Source organism: Simochromis diagramma, unplaced genomic scaffold (assembly GCF_900408965.1).
Source record: "Simochromis diagramma unplaced genomic scaffold, fSimDia1.1 OVJJ01000802.1, whole genome shotgun sequence".
Taxonomy (NCBI): domain Eukaryota; kingdom Metazoa; phylum Chordata; class Actinopteri; order Cichliformes; family Cichlidae; genus Simochromis; species Simochromis diagramma.
In genome coordinates, this window is record NW_024387492.1 from 9,438,530 (window position 1) to 9,452,699 (window position 14,170).

At 39.2% G+C, this 14,170-nt stretch overlaps 3 protein-coding genes across 6 annotated transcripts; 1 reads left to right on the plus strand and 2 right to left on the minus strand.

Annotated features, from left to right (window-relative positions):
* Positions 1-2,577: 2,577 nt before the first annotated feature.
* Positions 2,578-6,137, minus strand: LOC120725247 (histidine triad nucleotide-binding protein 3-like). The gene is made up of 5 exons (XM_040018029.1): positions 5,558-6,137; positions 5,290-5,407; positions 4,107-4,176; positions 3,863-3,989; positions 2,578-3,513 (listed from the first exon to the last, which is right to left on the minus strand). Exons 1-5 carry the CDS (start codon positions 5,642-5,644, stop codon positions 3,466-3,468), a joined length of 450 nt encoding a protein of 149 aa, XP_039873963.1. The 5' UTR covers positions 5,645-6,137; the 3' UTR covers positions 2,578-3,465.
* Positions 6,138-6,199: 62 nt separating this feature from the next.
* On the plus strand, positions 6,200-9,944 carry LOC120725244 (cilia- and flagella-associated protein 45-like). 3 transcript variants are annotated; one of them, XM_040018022.1, is made up of 12 exons: positions 6,200-6,362; positions 6,525-6,635; positions 7,262-7,398; positions 7,677-7,821; positions 7,919-8,089; positions 8,182-8,360; positions 8,515-8,644; positions 8,743-8,889; positions 8,968-9,081; positions 9,185-9,378; positions 9,473-9,697; positions 9,799-9,944. In XM_040018022.1, exons 1-12 carry the CDS (start codon positions 6,360-6,362, stop codon positions 9,866-9,868), a joined length of 1,626 nt encoding a protein of 541 aa, XP_039873956.1. In that variant the 5' UTR covers positions 6,200-6,359; the 3' UTR covers positions 9,869-9,944. The 3 variants fall into 3 exon arrangements, with proteins under 3 accessions (XP_039873956.1, XP_039873958.1, XP_039873957.1); XM_040018024.1 differs by having other exon boundaries at positions 6,202-6,362; positions 7,301-7,398; XM_040018023.1 differs by having other exon boundaries at positions 6,206-6,362; positions 7,289-7,398.
* A 369-nt stretch (positions 9,945-10,313) lies between these two features.
* Positions 10,314-13,497, minus strand: LOC120725246 (histidine triad nucleotide-binding protein 3-like). 2 transcript variants are annotated; one of them, XM_040018028.1, is made up of 5 exons: positions 13,319-13,491; positions 12,056-12,173; positions 11,781-11,850; positions 11,091-11,217; positions 10,314-10,905 (listed from the first exon to the last, which is right to left on the minus strand). In XM_040018028.1, the coding sequence occupies exons 1-5, from the start codon at positions 13,427-13,429 to the stop codon at positions 10,795-10,797; spliced, it is 537 nt and encodes a 178-aa protein (XP_039873962.1). In that variant the 5' UTR covers positions 13,430-13,491; the 3' UTR covers positions 10,314-10,794. The 2 variants fall into 2 exon arrangements, with proteins under 2 accessions (XP_039873962.1, XP_039873961.1); XM_040018027.1 differs by lacking the exon at positions 10,314-10,905 and having other exon boundaries at positions 11,099-11,850; positions 13,319-13,497.
* Between the last annotated feature and the right edge of the window lie 673 nt (positions 13,498-14,170).

The following is a 14,170-nucleotide window of genomic DNA, read 5'->3' on the forward strand; positions in this document are numbered from 1 at the left end:
GAATGAAAATCGAAGTCTTAATTGACATCATCAGCCTGGGTACAAAACAATTTATACATGTTTGGGAACCAGATTGAAAGCATAAAAAGAACATCATACCAAAAGACAAACGTGGTGGTGGTAGTGTGAAGGTTTTTGCTGCTTCAGGATCTGGACAACTTGTAGTAATTGATGGAACCATGAATTGTTCTCTCTAGCAGAAAATTCCGAAGGAGAATGTCTGGCCTTATGACTTCTTCAGTCTCAGGTGACTGCAGGTTTACCCAACCTTACAAACAGTACATTTGCATTATGACTGAAATACCACAAATAGGCTACGGAAGAAGTCACTCGGATGAGCGACAAAATGTTTTTTCCACTGAAAACGCAATGTCCAGATGAATAGAATAATTTTTGAGGGATTTTCTTACCTGGATGATTGAGCACGCATCAAAACATGGAAAAAATATGCAGAAAAAAAGCAAAGAAAAAGAAAAAAAAGAGAAGAAAAGCAAAGAAAGAAACGAGGAAGGGATCGATTTTTTTTCACAGCACTATACCAGTATATTTAAAGGATTTTAACACACCAGGAAGTTGTGTTGTTGTAGGTTTTTTTTTTGTTTTTTTTTTGGTAAGTCACATAAAAACAAAAGCATTTGGTCTGAGAAATGATGTCATTTGATATGAATGATGCATGAGAGTCCCTTCCTGACTCTGACATGAGCTGCTGATGACAGATGTTGTAGTTTTGGGCGCTTTCTTTATTGTTATAGTAAATTTAAGATGGCCTGAAGACCTTAAATAAAGTTTCTTTTTTACTTTCCTGTATTTCTCAGTAGAGACACATAAAACATATACACATTTCCATATATAACATTTTAATGGTAATTTGAATACAGTTAGATCCATAAGTATATTTAAACTGATACATTTTTTTGTAATTTTGCCTCTGTATATGACCACAGTGGATATGCAGGCAGACTTCAGGCAGTCTCTAACTGCAAAGGATTAACAAAATGTTCAATTTCAAATAAAGTTAATGTATCCGGTTACTTTTGAACCTCTGAAAATGAGGGACTATGTATAAAAATGTCTGTAATTCCGAAACAGTTAACACAATGTTTTTGTAAAACCCCTTTAATTAAAGCTCAGAGTCTGTACTTCACTCACATCCTGAGTGATTTAAAATTAACTGTAGCGGTGGCAAAAATCACACACACACACAAAAAAGTTTAATTGTCCAAAAACTTATGGCTCTAACTGTTTCCATATTGCCATTAAAATATTATTTATGAAATTGTTTTGTATTGTCTTTATATGTCGCTGGTGAGAAATGTAGGAAACTAAACACCAAGGAAATCTATTCAAGGTCTTCATGACATCATAAATCATGCCCCTAGCTGTAAATGCATACGTAAATGCATATCTCTGTGTATCACAGTATCAATATTTTCAAAGAGGAACAATTTCTATGAAGCATGTGTTACATAATATCTTTCTCAAACTACATCACTGTTGAATCATATAACATATTCAATAGCCAGCACAATAAGGTAGTTGAGCTCAGGAACCCAATACTCCTTACATCATGTCTTCTCTTACATCAGTCCTTAGATGGAAAGTTACGGTCCCTACATGTATTCAGACAGATGTGCCCACACTATCATAATATAAACCAAGAAACACACGAGAAATGTATGTGAGAAACAATGACGACGATACACAATAATACACAGTAAAAATGACTCATAGCAGATAAAAGTTTGGAGATGCGAAAGACATACAAGGGAGTGTTGCAGAGCTCTGAATTCTGCAAGTGCTCCTGTTCCTCCTCACCAGGAGATAGTTTGGACTCTTACTGCTGAATATTTGCCTTGGAGTCATGTCAGTGTCCTGTGTGAACAGTTTTGAAAATGCATGGACTGAAGTGACTCACCAGTTTACAGGAATGGAGCCCTTGGCAAATGATGTCATGCTAACACTTTTTGATGGTTCCTACTTTATCATTTTAAATAAGTAAAAAAACAGGCTGCGAGTCACCATATGAGGCCTGTTGATGCACGTGGACCCTCCATATAATCTGCCATTGTGAGAGTTCCTATTGCATTACTGACATCAAGTGGCTCAGAGAAAGAACTGATCCGGTTAGAAAAAGTCTGACCCGCTGTGCGTTCTGACTTATTCTATTAATGAATGATATTTTTGAGTTAGAGATATAATGTACTGATAAACAAAATAGTAGCTAAACTGAAACTGTTTGCATTCATTTTTCAGTTTGGATTCTTGTGTTGTTTAGATAATTCTTGTAATGCTTTTTGTGTTGTTAGATGCTTATCGTTCCTTTCTGCTTCTCCGTTCACTGAATTTTTTTGTTTGTTTCCGTATTTAGTTAAGCTATTTGCTATTTTCCTGTTTTAATATGAAAGTTGTCGTCTGTTCCTGCTTTGAGTTTTACTTCCTGCCTAGTTTGCACCTGTGTATTTTTCCCCCAGCTGTTTCCAGTTCCTTTATTAATCCTACGTGCATAAATAGTCCTGTCCTTTCCCTGAGTCTTTGTCATAATATCTACACATCTTTCCCTGTGCTTCCTGTTTTTTGGACTGGCATACAGCCTGATACAGGTTTATTTAACCCTGCATTTTGATCTGTGACAAAAACTTTGTGATGTGCACCACAAATGAAACAGATGAATAGTCATGAGGATTACTCTCTGGGGATAATGTCCTCTCCACATCAAAAGGAGTCACTTGAGGTGAATCAGGCAACCTGCTAGAACGTCTCCTAGATGCCTCCTAGGTACAGTGTTTCTGGCTTGTCCAACCACATTGCTGGAGTCATGCAGTTAGCATTGCTAAAATCCTGTTAAAACACATGAAAGCATTTATATTGGCATGCTCGGCTTTTCCAAAAAAAAAGATCCCAGCATGCCAATCAATAACTGGCTTTCTACTGTGACTAAAGAGTTAGTTCACTGAATTCTTTTCAGTGAAAGACACAGATGTGTTACTGAGTGGTCAAGTTTACAGATTTGAAGAGGAACTAACCAACAAACCCTTCATATTCTGCTAATTAACATGATCGTGAAAGCACTAATGGAAAGTTGAGCAGTAACAGTATAGGATACTGAAGGGCTGCATGTGTTGTACCTATGTTTGTAATAGGAGAGATTTGGAAGAGCAACCTTTAAAACAGAAATCATCTCCATTATTTGAAGCCTTTTTTAAGATTTTTTTTATTAATATTCATGAATTCTATACCATTTATAAAAAAGAAAAAAAGAAAAGAAAACAGAAGTAAAAAAAAAAAATTAATACAAAGAACTCTTCTCCACAACCAAGTCAGCATGCGGCATGGAGGAAAATATTCAAACGTATTAGCACCAGAATGCCAAACAGGCTGGAGAAGTCATGTAAAGTGCACTCAGTGCGGTGGACGCTAATTAAATAACCTGTAAGCAACAAACAAGGTTGCTACACCTGCAGCTGTTCATTTCACTTTGCCATGAGTCTTCAGCTGTGAAAGCACTTTGTCTACCTGCAACAGAGCAAAACTGGAAGTTAAGAGTATTCACATGTGGTAAATTCACTCATTTTAAAAGCTCTTCACTTTAAAAGAAGGTAGCACTTAAAGGTGTACACAACACACATAAAAGACCTAACATGGGAGAGAAGATGTGGCTTGTTTCTCATTTTGACATCAGAGAATGGCGTCAGTGATAATCTCCAATAATCTCTGATCTGATTTTTATTGAATTCCTTTAAAGCATAGACCGTGATAACAAATGAGAAACAAATGTTACCATGCCATATGGCTGTCTAGCGATATTAAAAATAAACAGTCCCAATTGAATTATTTTCCTTGGCTCAATCCAGCCCTGACTTACTGTAATAAACCAGTAAGACTGCTGCCCGTAGCGAAGCTGAGACTTCAAGTTCATCTTACTGGCTGGAGCCAGAGCGTGGAGGTGGAGGTGGGGAACTGACGAGAATGGAGGGAGATGAAACCCCAGCCTACAAAATAAAATTAACAAAAAGATATTACAACATGAAAAAAAACCTGTTTAATTTTAAAGCATAATAAAATTCTAAGTGATAAAGAGTCGCAGCTCATCACAGGGATTGTTTTACCTGACGTCATCGAGGCTGCAGACTTTGTTCTTCTCCAGTATATGTCTTCCCATTTGTTCCATCCGCTCCACTGTCAACAAATAAAACTTATCGGCGATGTGCGATCAGAAAGTCAAGATTATGCAAGACAGTTTTACACATATGTACATGTACTCCCTAGCCACTTTATTAAGCACACCTGAACATTAACACAAATATCTAATCAGCCAATCACATAGCAGCAGCTCAGTGTATGTAGACATGGTTCAAACAGAACGTTAGAATGAGGGAGAAAGGTGACTGACGTGACATTGAATGTGGCATGGTTGCTGCTATCAAACGGGCGGTTGTAGGCATTTCAAAAACTGAGCTACTGGGATTTTTTTCCCATAAAACCATCATTAGAGTTTACAGAGAATGGTCCGAAAATGAGAAAATATCCAGCGAGTAGCAGTTCTCTGGGTGAAAATGGCTTGTTGATGACAGAGGTCAGAGGAGAATGGCCAGACTGCTTCGAGCTGATAGGAAGGAACTCAAATCAACACGCTTTGTAACCGAGGTATGCAGAAGAGCATCTCTGAAAGCACAAGCCTAAAAAAATGGTTTGTGAACAGTCACCAGATCTCAGTCCAGTAGAGCTCATTTGGCGCGTAGCAGAACAGGAAATTTGTATCATGGGTGTGCAGCTGATTTCTGAAGACACAATGAATCATTTCATGTTCATGGTGCCGCTTTTAAATCTGTCTTTACTGACACAAACTACAAAGCTAAGCTCACTGAGGTCATACTGGTGACTCAACAAAACAATTTACTCATTAACCTGAATTTACTATAAACTATTATTAAAATAGTTTGTACTGATTAACCAGATGGCTGCTCCTCCCTGTGCAATGTTCCTTCTGTTGAAAGGGAGTTTTTTCCTTTCCACTGTCGCCAAGTGCTTGTTCATAGGGGGTCATCTACATGCTATGTATGACCTTACAATATGAAGCATCTTGAAGCAACTATTGTGATTTGGTGCTATATAAATAATCAGTTGCTTGGAAACATGTTGCTTTAAAAATAAAAGGGCGGGGTGCTTTTGTGTAATCAATCATAACTACCGACTCATATTTTCCCATTGACCAACCCTTGTCAGCAGAAGTTGCTACCAGGAAAAACAAACAAACAAGCAAACAGACTGATTAAGTTCATGTTTCCTCACCTAGAGGTATGTTGTCCATCTTAAGGGTTTTACAGTTGCTGATATGCATCCTGGGAATAACCAGGTAGTGATGGGTGGCTCCAGGCTTCATGTCACGAAAGCAAACCAGCTCATCGTCCTGTACACACACACACACACACACACACACACACACACACACACACACACACACACACACACACACACACACAGAGAGAGACAGGAATTTTCAGTGGCTAACTTTTTTTTCTCCTTAAACATGAATGAATGTTGTTGTTGTTTTACTCACGCTCAGCAGGATCGCTGTGTCAGTTTTGTTGTTTACTATTTCACAGAATTTACAGTCATCAATCCCAGAAGCCTCCAGCGTCCCCATTCGTGAGTTTTAAAGCGTCTTTTATATAGAGCGCAGTAAATGCTGTAATATAATTTCTGGGTGTGCCCAGAGACAAAGGCAGGACAATCGCCCGAAGACAGAGCTAGTCGAGCCCAGAGTGCACCGTCAAATTATTTGTCTTAGGAAAAAAAATATATATATAAATATATATTTTATTTTATTTTATTTATTTTATTTACGAGAGCTGAACAGGTTCAGTCTGAACCCCAAGTCAGAGATAAATTTTTTGATAATGGAAAGTTGGTTGAACTTTTAGACAAAATCTATAAAAAATATATCAAATTTTAATCTGCATATATGAGTTTTAATTTGTATCACATTTGCTACATAGGCCATACTTTTGCACTTTAGTCATTAATAATGTGTCATGCAATTTATATCATTTTTTGAGGGTAAAAAAAGTCACGCTGATGATGTAAAAGTCTCAAAAACTCACAAAAATTCATGTATCAAATATGATACGCTTGACTTTAAAGGAGTCGAGGATGTCTAACGTTTGCCCTTCTGTCACCATAGCAACAGATTACTCGCCAATTAAAATCCGTGTCGCTACGTTTTTAAAGTTTTTAAAGAAGCTAAGCGCATGTCTATAGATGGGAAAATAACACTGAGTATTGCAGCTATATTAGTCTTAAAACTGGATAATCTTAGAAACATTTATTTTCCGTTGCCTGGACTTTGTTAACGGCAGATCATGGTAAGTCTATATGTTACAGTGAGCACTGACATGCCACTTTTCATATTGCCTTAGATGCTAGATCCTGTTTTTTAAATGCAAAAGATACTATTCTATATAAAGTCTGTATTTAACGCTAGAAAAAGTCCCTGTATATTCATCCACTGTTGTTTTCAATCCCAGCAGAGACATCCGTCCAGTTCCAGAGCTAGCTCTTTTAGCAGCTGCTACCGCCCACTGAGCCCAAGCTCTCAGGTGGATGATGACGAGATCCTCTTTGGGAGCCCAGACCCGGTGAGTGTTACTCTCACAGAGTGAAATGTCACATCTTAACTACACTCACCGGCCAATTTATTAGGTGCAGTTTATTAGCACCGCTTTTTGCCCTCTGAATTACCTTAAATTTTCAACAAGGCGCTGGAAACATTACTCAGATTTTTGCTCCATATTGGCATAATAGCATTACATAGTTACTGCTGATCTATTGACTGTACATCCACCATAAGAATCCCAAAGGTGAGATTTCGTGACTGTGGAGGCATTGGAGTAGAGTGAACTCACTGTCATATTCAAGAAACCAGCCTGAGATGATGTGAGTTTTGTGACATGGTGTGTTATCCTGTTGGAAGCAGCGATTAGAAGATGGTTACACTGTTGTCAATAAGGGGTTGGAGATGGTCAGCAGAACTACTCAGGTGGGCCGTGGCATTTGATTGATGTCCAGACAGTATTAAGGAGACAGTGTACCAAGTGTCTGAGTTGCTGCCAAGTGATTGGCTGATAAGATATTTGGATTAATGAGCAAATGAACCTAATGAAGTGGCCAGTGAGTGGATATCACAAGTAAGAAAAAAGAAAACCCAAAAAGAAAACTGAAAACACTTGTGTGTTGAGTTCACTAATTATGGTGCTATTTTCAGGGCTTTTATCAACTAACAACTGCTCAGATATCATCACAGCTTTGTGAAGACGATCCTTGTGAGGAAGCTCCGTCAAAGATCAAAAAAGACAAAGACACCATTCAAATCATCTCTAAAGACCTCATCCGCAATCTCAGGTAGTCCCAAACCTGTTGAGTTTCTCTGCTGGTTTAAAAAGCATAATGCACATTTTTAAAACATGGAAATGGAAGTGATTTGATTACATTTAATATGAATTTAAAAAAAAAACAATGGTGCACCTAACAGTTTTCCATTAATGTATGACCTGGTATCGTTTCAAGTGATTTAGAGAGACGATTAGATTTTTTTTAAAACAAATGTCATGATGATAATGATGTTTTAACCCAAAATGGACCTCCTCACCACAACATAATTCCTCCTGTCGTTATGCCAGAATCCCACTTAACAGTCCTTCGGGAAAGTCAGTCTTTCTCCCGTCAGCTATGTATAAACGCATCATTTTAGCATCCCAGGCTAACCTCAAGGAGGAGAGAGAGGCTTTTCACCAGGCTTATCAGAGAAAGGAGGAAGAGGAAACGGTAGGATTCATGGCTCTGATGATGTTTTCTTGGACATTAACACAAGAGGCTCGTTCCTGTGATTTTGCAATATGATATCTATATGATGGCTCCCCAGAAAGCCGCAGAGGAAAGGAAGCAGCAGATCCAGGCAGCAGATCTGTCCCGTAAGAACAACAAGGCCCTGACTGAGCTCGAGCAAGAGGCCCGGAAACGTTCACAGAGCTTGCTGGAGCAGTCTAACGCTTTAAGTATGGAGCAAGAAGAGGAAATCAAAAGGCTGAACAGGGTAGGAATTGGCTGGGAGTATGTGGATGAAGAAAACAAAGGCGGTGTCAATTCACACACATATAAATGCTTCTGTTTTTGTCACTCCCTCAGCTTATTCTGAATGCTCAATGTCAAGCCACAATCAATGCTCAGCTGGAGGAGAAGAAGCAGATCCAGGCAGAGATGGAAGAGGAGGAGAGGCGCCTGGATGCGGTGATGGAGGCAGAGCGCCAAAAGGGTCTGGAGACTGAAAGGAAGATCGACGAGCTGAGGAAACAGCACAGGAACGAGTAAAGAGAGCACCTTTTTTTTTCTTCACCAAATGCTTTATATATTCTTAAAATAACTCCAAGGATGGGAAGACGTTAAATTATGCACTTTATCTGATCCAAAAAGGAGGCCATTAGGAGATCTGTCACTCTGTTTGTGTGTGTTACATTTCAGAGGAAGAGCGCAACTTTTAGAACAAATTCAGAAACATCTAGAGGAAAAGGAAAATGAGAGAAAGATGAGAGAGCAAGAGAAACAGCAAATAAAGGAGAACCAGAAGAAGATGGAAAAGGATGACCTCAAGGTGCACACACGGCCCCTGTGCAGACTTAAACTCACTAACGTGAACACAGTGCAGTGTACGGGAGTCAGTTTCATCTCTGACCAGCTGCTTTGTTCCAGGCTAAAGAGAAGAATAGGATGGAGCAGCAGCGTATGCAGGAGGAGATCATGCGCATCAATGCTGAGACCCTCCGAGTCAAGGAGCAGAGGATGAAGGAGGAGAAGCTGGCGGACATTAAAGCCATGGAATACATTAAAAAGAAACAGGTCAGCTGGAAAAGCAACTGAACTCTGTAGATCGGCCACAGATGTTTGTTCTCTGCTGATATTTTATTGTTTTTGCAGGCAATGGACGCGGAACGTGAAGCAGAGCAAAAGCGGATAAGGAAAGAGAAGGAGATGGAGATTGCTAAGCTGAGGGCCCAGCAAGAAAAAGATCGAAACTATAAGGCAGAGCAGGTCAGAAATTGTTTTTGAAGCTTTAACCTTATTACAGGTGGATTAATATGACTTTTAACTGTTCTCGGCCACTTGTGCTGGTCTTTCTGCGGATTTTAAAAAGGATGAACTCTGTGCCCATCGGCATCAAGAAGAGTTACAAAAGAAATGGAGGGAGAAAAACAGAGAGCAGGCCGTGAGGAAAGCACAGCAGGAGGCGATGCTGGGGGCTGCTCGGCTGGAGCAAGTTCACAGCAAACAGCACTACCAGACAGTGCAGGCCACCATAAAGAAGGAAGAGTTTGATCGGATGCTGAAGTAAGAAAGTTGGGGGGCTTTTGTTTGTTTTTCCCACCTCAGTGTGCATTTTCTGCACGTTTTTGCATGAAATTGCTATTTTTCCTCCACACAGGGCTCAGAAGGAAGCAGAGGCCAAAGAAAAGGAGCAGCAGGAGAGGCAGCGTCAGAAAGTGCTGCGCCACGCTGAGGCCGTCAGGCAGCAGGTGAATGAGCGCAAGAAGCTTGCCAAAGCTGAGCATAGAGAGAGAGTCGGGGAGGCTGACAAAATGCTGGAGGAAGCCCAGCAGCGACAGATGCGCCTGAATGAGATAAAGGAAAAGAAACTAAAAGAGCTCAGGTAAGCATGAGCAGGTTACTGTAGTAATATTCAGGCATGATTGTCATATATCAGGTTTACTGGATATAATGAATGAAACTAATGTGCATGTCTGTGTGCAGGGTTATAGGGCTTGGTGAAAAATACTGTTGTGAAATGGAGAGAAAGGCCCAGAGGACTCATTTTGTATAGCTCCATAATTGAAACAGTAGTTTCAATTACTACTCTAAGTTAAAATATGTAGGATTAAAGTCATATTTCACTCTCAGAGGTGTATGATCATTGGTCTATGCCCTCCAACTCTGGCTCACTGATACAGTTTGTAGGTTTTATTTTTGTGTAATATCTGCATTTGAGTCGTGTCCCGTTCATTCACTGGGAGGTTTTGGGATGGGGGGACGTTCGCATGATGGGTGTACAGCCTACACATCTGCATCAACTGTGTGACGCTATCGTGTCAATATTAACCAAGATCTGTGATGTTTCCAGCAACTTGATGAATCTATATTTATCTATACACACATATCTGCCAGTGAGGATTACCAGGATTATGAGACTGTACTAAAATAACTAACATTAGAAAGTCACAACACTGGCCTTAAAACTTAATTACCTTAATTATTAGTTTATTAAAGGGTTCTCCATGAATGATTTTTTATTTTATTTAAAAAACTGTTTATTTTTTAATATCATTACAAACAAGCAGACACACATCCAATACAGAGGCAACAGTATCTCCACACATTTTTCTTCTTTACAGTGACTGTCAGTAATAGAAAACTTTCAATAATGTTATTTAAATAAATAATTTTATTTTAAAAAATACTGAGTGGAATCAGTCTTGTCTCTTCTTATGATAAAAGTACAATTCATTTCCCACGTGCATTCATTCAAAAACGACACTGTTACAGTGCACGAGCACAAAACACTGTAGATAAAATCTGACCGTTAATTTTCTATATTGCACTGGGCCGTGCAGAGGTCAGCCACTGCTAATGAATATTAAAGTGGTAAATATCGCTCTAAACAATTACAAAGGCATTTCAAAAGTGTCTCCAGTCTTCATTCTGCCTCAGCGATTCTTCTGAGATTTTTTTGCTTTGTTTCCCTGTTCTGATCTAAAGTCCAGTCTGAGCACAATTGATGCACTGAAATAACTTGCAGTTCTCTAAATAATGACACCGGAGTGGTGGGGAGATACTTTTAAGACGCTTGCGTAAAACTTCTTCCTGCAAAGAGGAAATTATGGGTTTATCAGTTCAAATGTGAAGTAACAGAAGTAACCTGATAAAAACAGTGACTGCATGGAAACCGCTGCAGTGATTTAGTTATTGTAGTGTAAGAGAACTAATAAAGAAAATCAAAGAAAAAAAAAAAAAACAGAATGAGGAAAGAAGTCGCCTGCAGTACTCACAGTAACAAAAGAGTTGGTTTCTGGAATGAACTTATACAACATGTACTTTGAGATCTGGCTGGCAGGGGCGAGCACGTGGAGGTGGAGGTGACCTACTGAAATGAAGGGCGGCTGGTGGAACCCCAGCCTGTGGAGAAAAACACATCAGCACTGAAATTCAGCCGCCCAGAGCAGGGATGAAACGCTTACAAACAACAGAGCAACTAGACCCCTCACTCCATGTTAAACTCTAATTATATAGATTACATTAGCACAAAGATTACTTATGCAGTTACTTAAAGCAAAAGATTCATCCACCCTCCCTTTAATATCATTTTTTAAGATACACTGTAGCTTTTTAAATTTAATGTTAAAAGTAAGATTTTTACTGGGTTTTGGCTTGGGGCAGCTACAATGCACCCAGCAGAAACTGCAGGATTTTACTTCACACTCGTATTCAAAACTACGGCCAATTTTGGATCGCTGATTAACCTCATATGAGCGTGAACGTGAATGATCGTCCGTCTCTGTGCTTTAGCCCTGTGAGTGGGTGGATGTATGCATGGATGAATGCACGGATGGATGGATGAAAAATGGGTGTCCACTGTAAATGATTCCTTAATGCCCACGAGAGAACTTGAGTTTGCAGACTTTGCCTTTTTACTAGTATGAATATTTTTTCCGGTACTTCCAAGAACCGTCTCCACCAACCTTATATCCGCCATGTCAGTAATCCCTTGGTCGTGGAGCACATCTTTCCCCAGTTTAGCCATCCTTTCAACTATTGGAGACATGATTTCTTATGGGTTATGTGATATAGTTTTGATGATCTCAAATAGTTGGAAAAATAAGAGTATCAGAAGTCTATAGTACCAGCAGTAATAGTCTAGTTTAAAGTATTTAAAGGAAAACTTGCAGCAGTAGTGACGACAGGATAGCCACAGTGTTAGGAGATAGTATGGTAAGTTGACAGAGGACTAACTGACCTAGATCAATGTGTCCTTTGTGCAGTGAGAAGCAGCTGAGTATGTGCTCTCTGGGAACAACCAGGTAGTGGTGAGGCGCACCTGGGAAAATGTCGCTGAAACACACCAGGTCTTTAGTCTGTAGTCGGGGCAGAAAAATGAAAGAGTCATTCAAGCTGTGAATGCAGCACTATCAAGACTCAGTACAGTCTATTTCCCTGGTGGATCAGAAAGTAGGTAGTGCTACTCCAGCTGTGCACATAAAAGAACCAGGACACCCCGTGTCTTGGTTGGATGACCAACCAAGACACAGAAAACTTCCACTCTGCACAGTACATGAAAAGGTGGCAGTGGGACTCAGTTTTAAAATATACAGCATTATTATTATTGTTATTATTTTACTCACTTTTCTGAGTAGATACATTATTACACATACCTGATGAATGTCAGACTGACTGAAACACTGAGGCTTAAATGTATTTGTAGTAAGCGAGGCAGCGTGTGGGAATTAGATTTAAATTGTCATGGAACTTTTCCACCTGTCATTCATTCAGGTGTGCGGAGACTTTGAACTATTAATTTAGCTGCACATAGATGAAGAGAAATCAACCACTTAAAACCAGCCTTAAAATCTTTTGATGCTTGGCTACTCTCTTTGCCTCGGCATTGTAAGGGGTCCGCGAGTGTCTTGAAAGGTGCATATAAATAATAAATGTATTATCATTACTTAAGATGTAACCAGTCCTCAAGCAAATAAGAAGTCATGCATGGACCTGTGCCTGCGCAGGGACCCTTTAACGTTTTGGTGATTTGCAGGTGTTAAAGCATCTGGATTTAAACAAAGTGCATTTTTAGATTTACACACTTTAGAGTGGACCTGTTGTGCTTTTCTTTATTTTCTGTCACATGACAGGTTTTTACCTGTCTGGGCTGGTGGGTGCTCACATTACAAACAGCCAAAAGAGCTCAGACTGCTCTAAATGTCCTGTTTCATACAGTTTTATTTGTTTTGGCTCAGAGTTGCAAAACAGCTCTCGTCGTGAAATGCCGCCCCCGCGGTTTCCCTGCTGTAGTCTGTTTCTTCTATTAAATAGCTGATTTGCCATACGCTTTAAACTTCATCTGCCGTCAAGTGCTAAAATCTCCAACTAACTATGTGTGTGTTTTTTAATAGTATATCAAAACCTCGGATCCGCAACTTCCGGTTACAGTTTCCTCCTATAACACCTGTATCGCTCTACATGGGATAAAAAAAAAAAAAAAAAAAAAAAAAAAGCATCTCACCTCTTTTATTATCTTTGTGTTTTCGTCTTTTTTGTTCGCTATTAAACAGAAAATACACGTTTCAACATCATTTACATCTGAGTTTGACCAGTTGGTCGCTGTGTCCTCCATGTTGCCTGAGGACGGTCTCTCTGTCGTGTTTCCTGAACACTTTCCGAAGATCTTCTATGACGTGCAGAGAGGTTACTCAATGCTTTTCTGAGAACTCCGCCCTCCTAATAAACATTGTGGAAATGAAGGCAGTCGGGTAGGCACTACTATCGTCACTGATTTCTACAGCTGATTCACAAGGTCCCGATTCGATTTTATTCCATTTTGAGTCAGTCAGAAATATTATAATTTTGTCCATTTATCTTGGATATGTCCTGTCGAAAGAACCCTCTAAGCCTTGTAAATTAAGAATATTTAATTCAAAATTATTTGACTATTTCTCTGCAGTTAGTTTGCACTGAGTTTGTAGGCTGTGTATAAAAAAAAATTAAGCTGCCACTTTATCAGATGTGTAAGCATCACAGCAGATGCCTTTGTGTCAAAGTAACAGGATAAAACAGAAAAACTTGGAGATTTTGCTGGCATGGTTTTTTATAGTAGATAACACCCTTAAAAATATTCTGCAGTAGGTCAAAAACTTAAAGCCAGGAATCCGTATATGGAGATTGCTTCACTGCAGCAACATCAGGTAGTGTTATTATCCATCCAACCATGCAAAATAGGATTTTTTGCCATTTTCAGGTGGTCTTAAACTTTTGATCGGGACTATATTTCAACATAATTTTATTTTAATATTCACAATTCTTAAAGAATGTTTAACACAATGTAAATTATGACTGACTTCCAAAAAAGCTGCTTCTG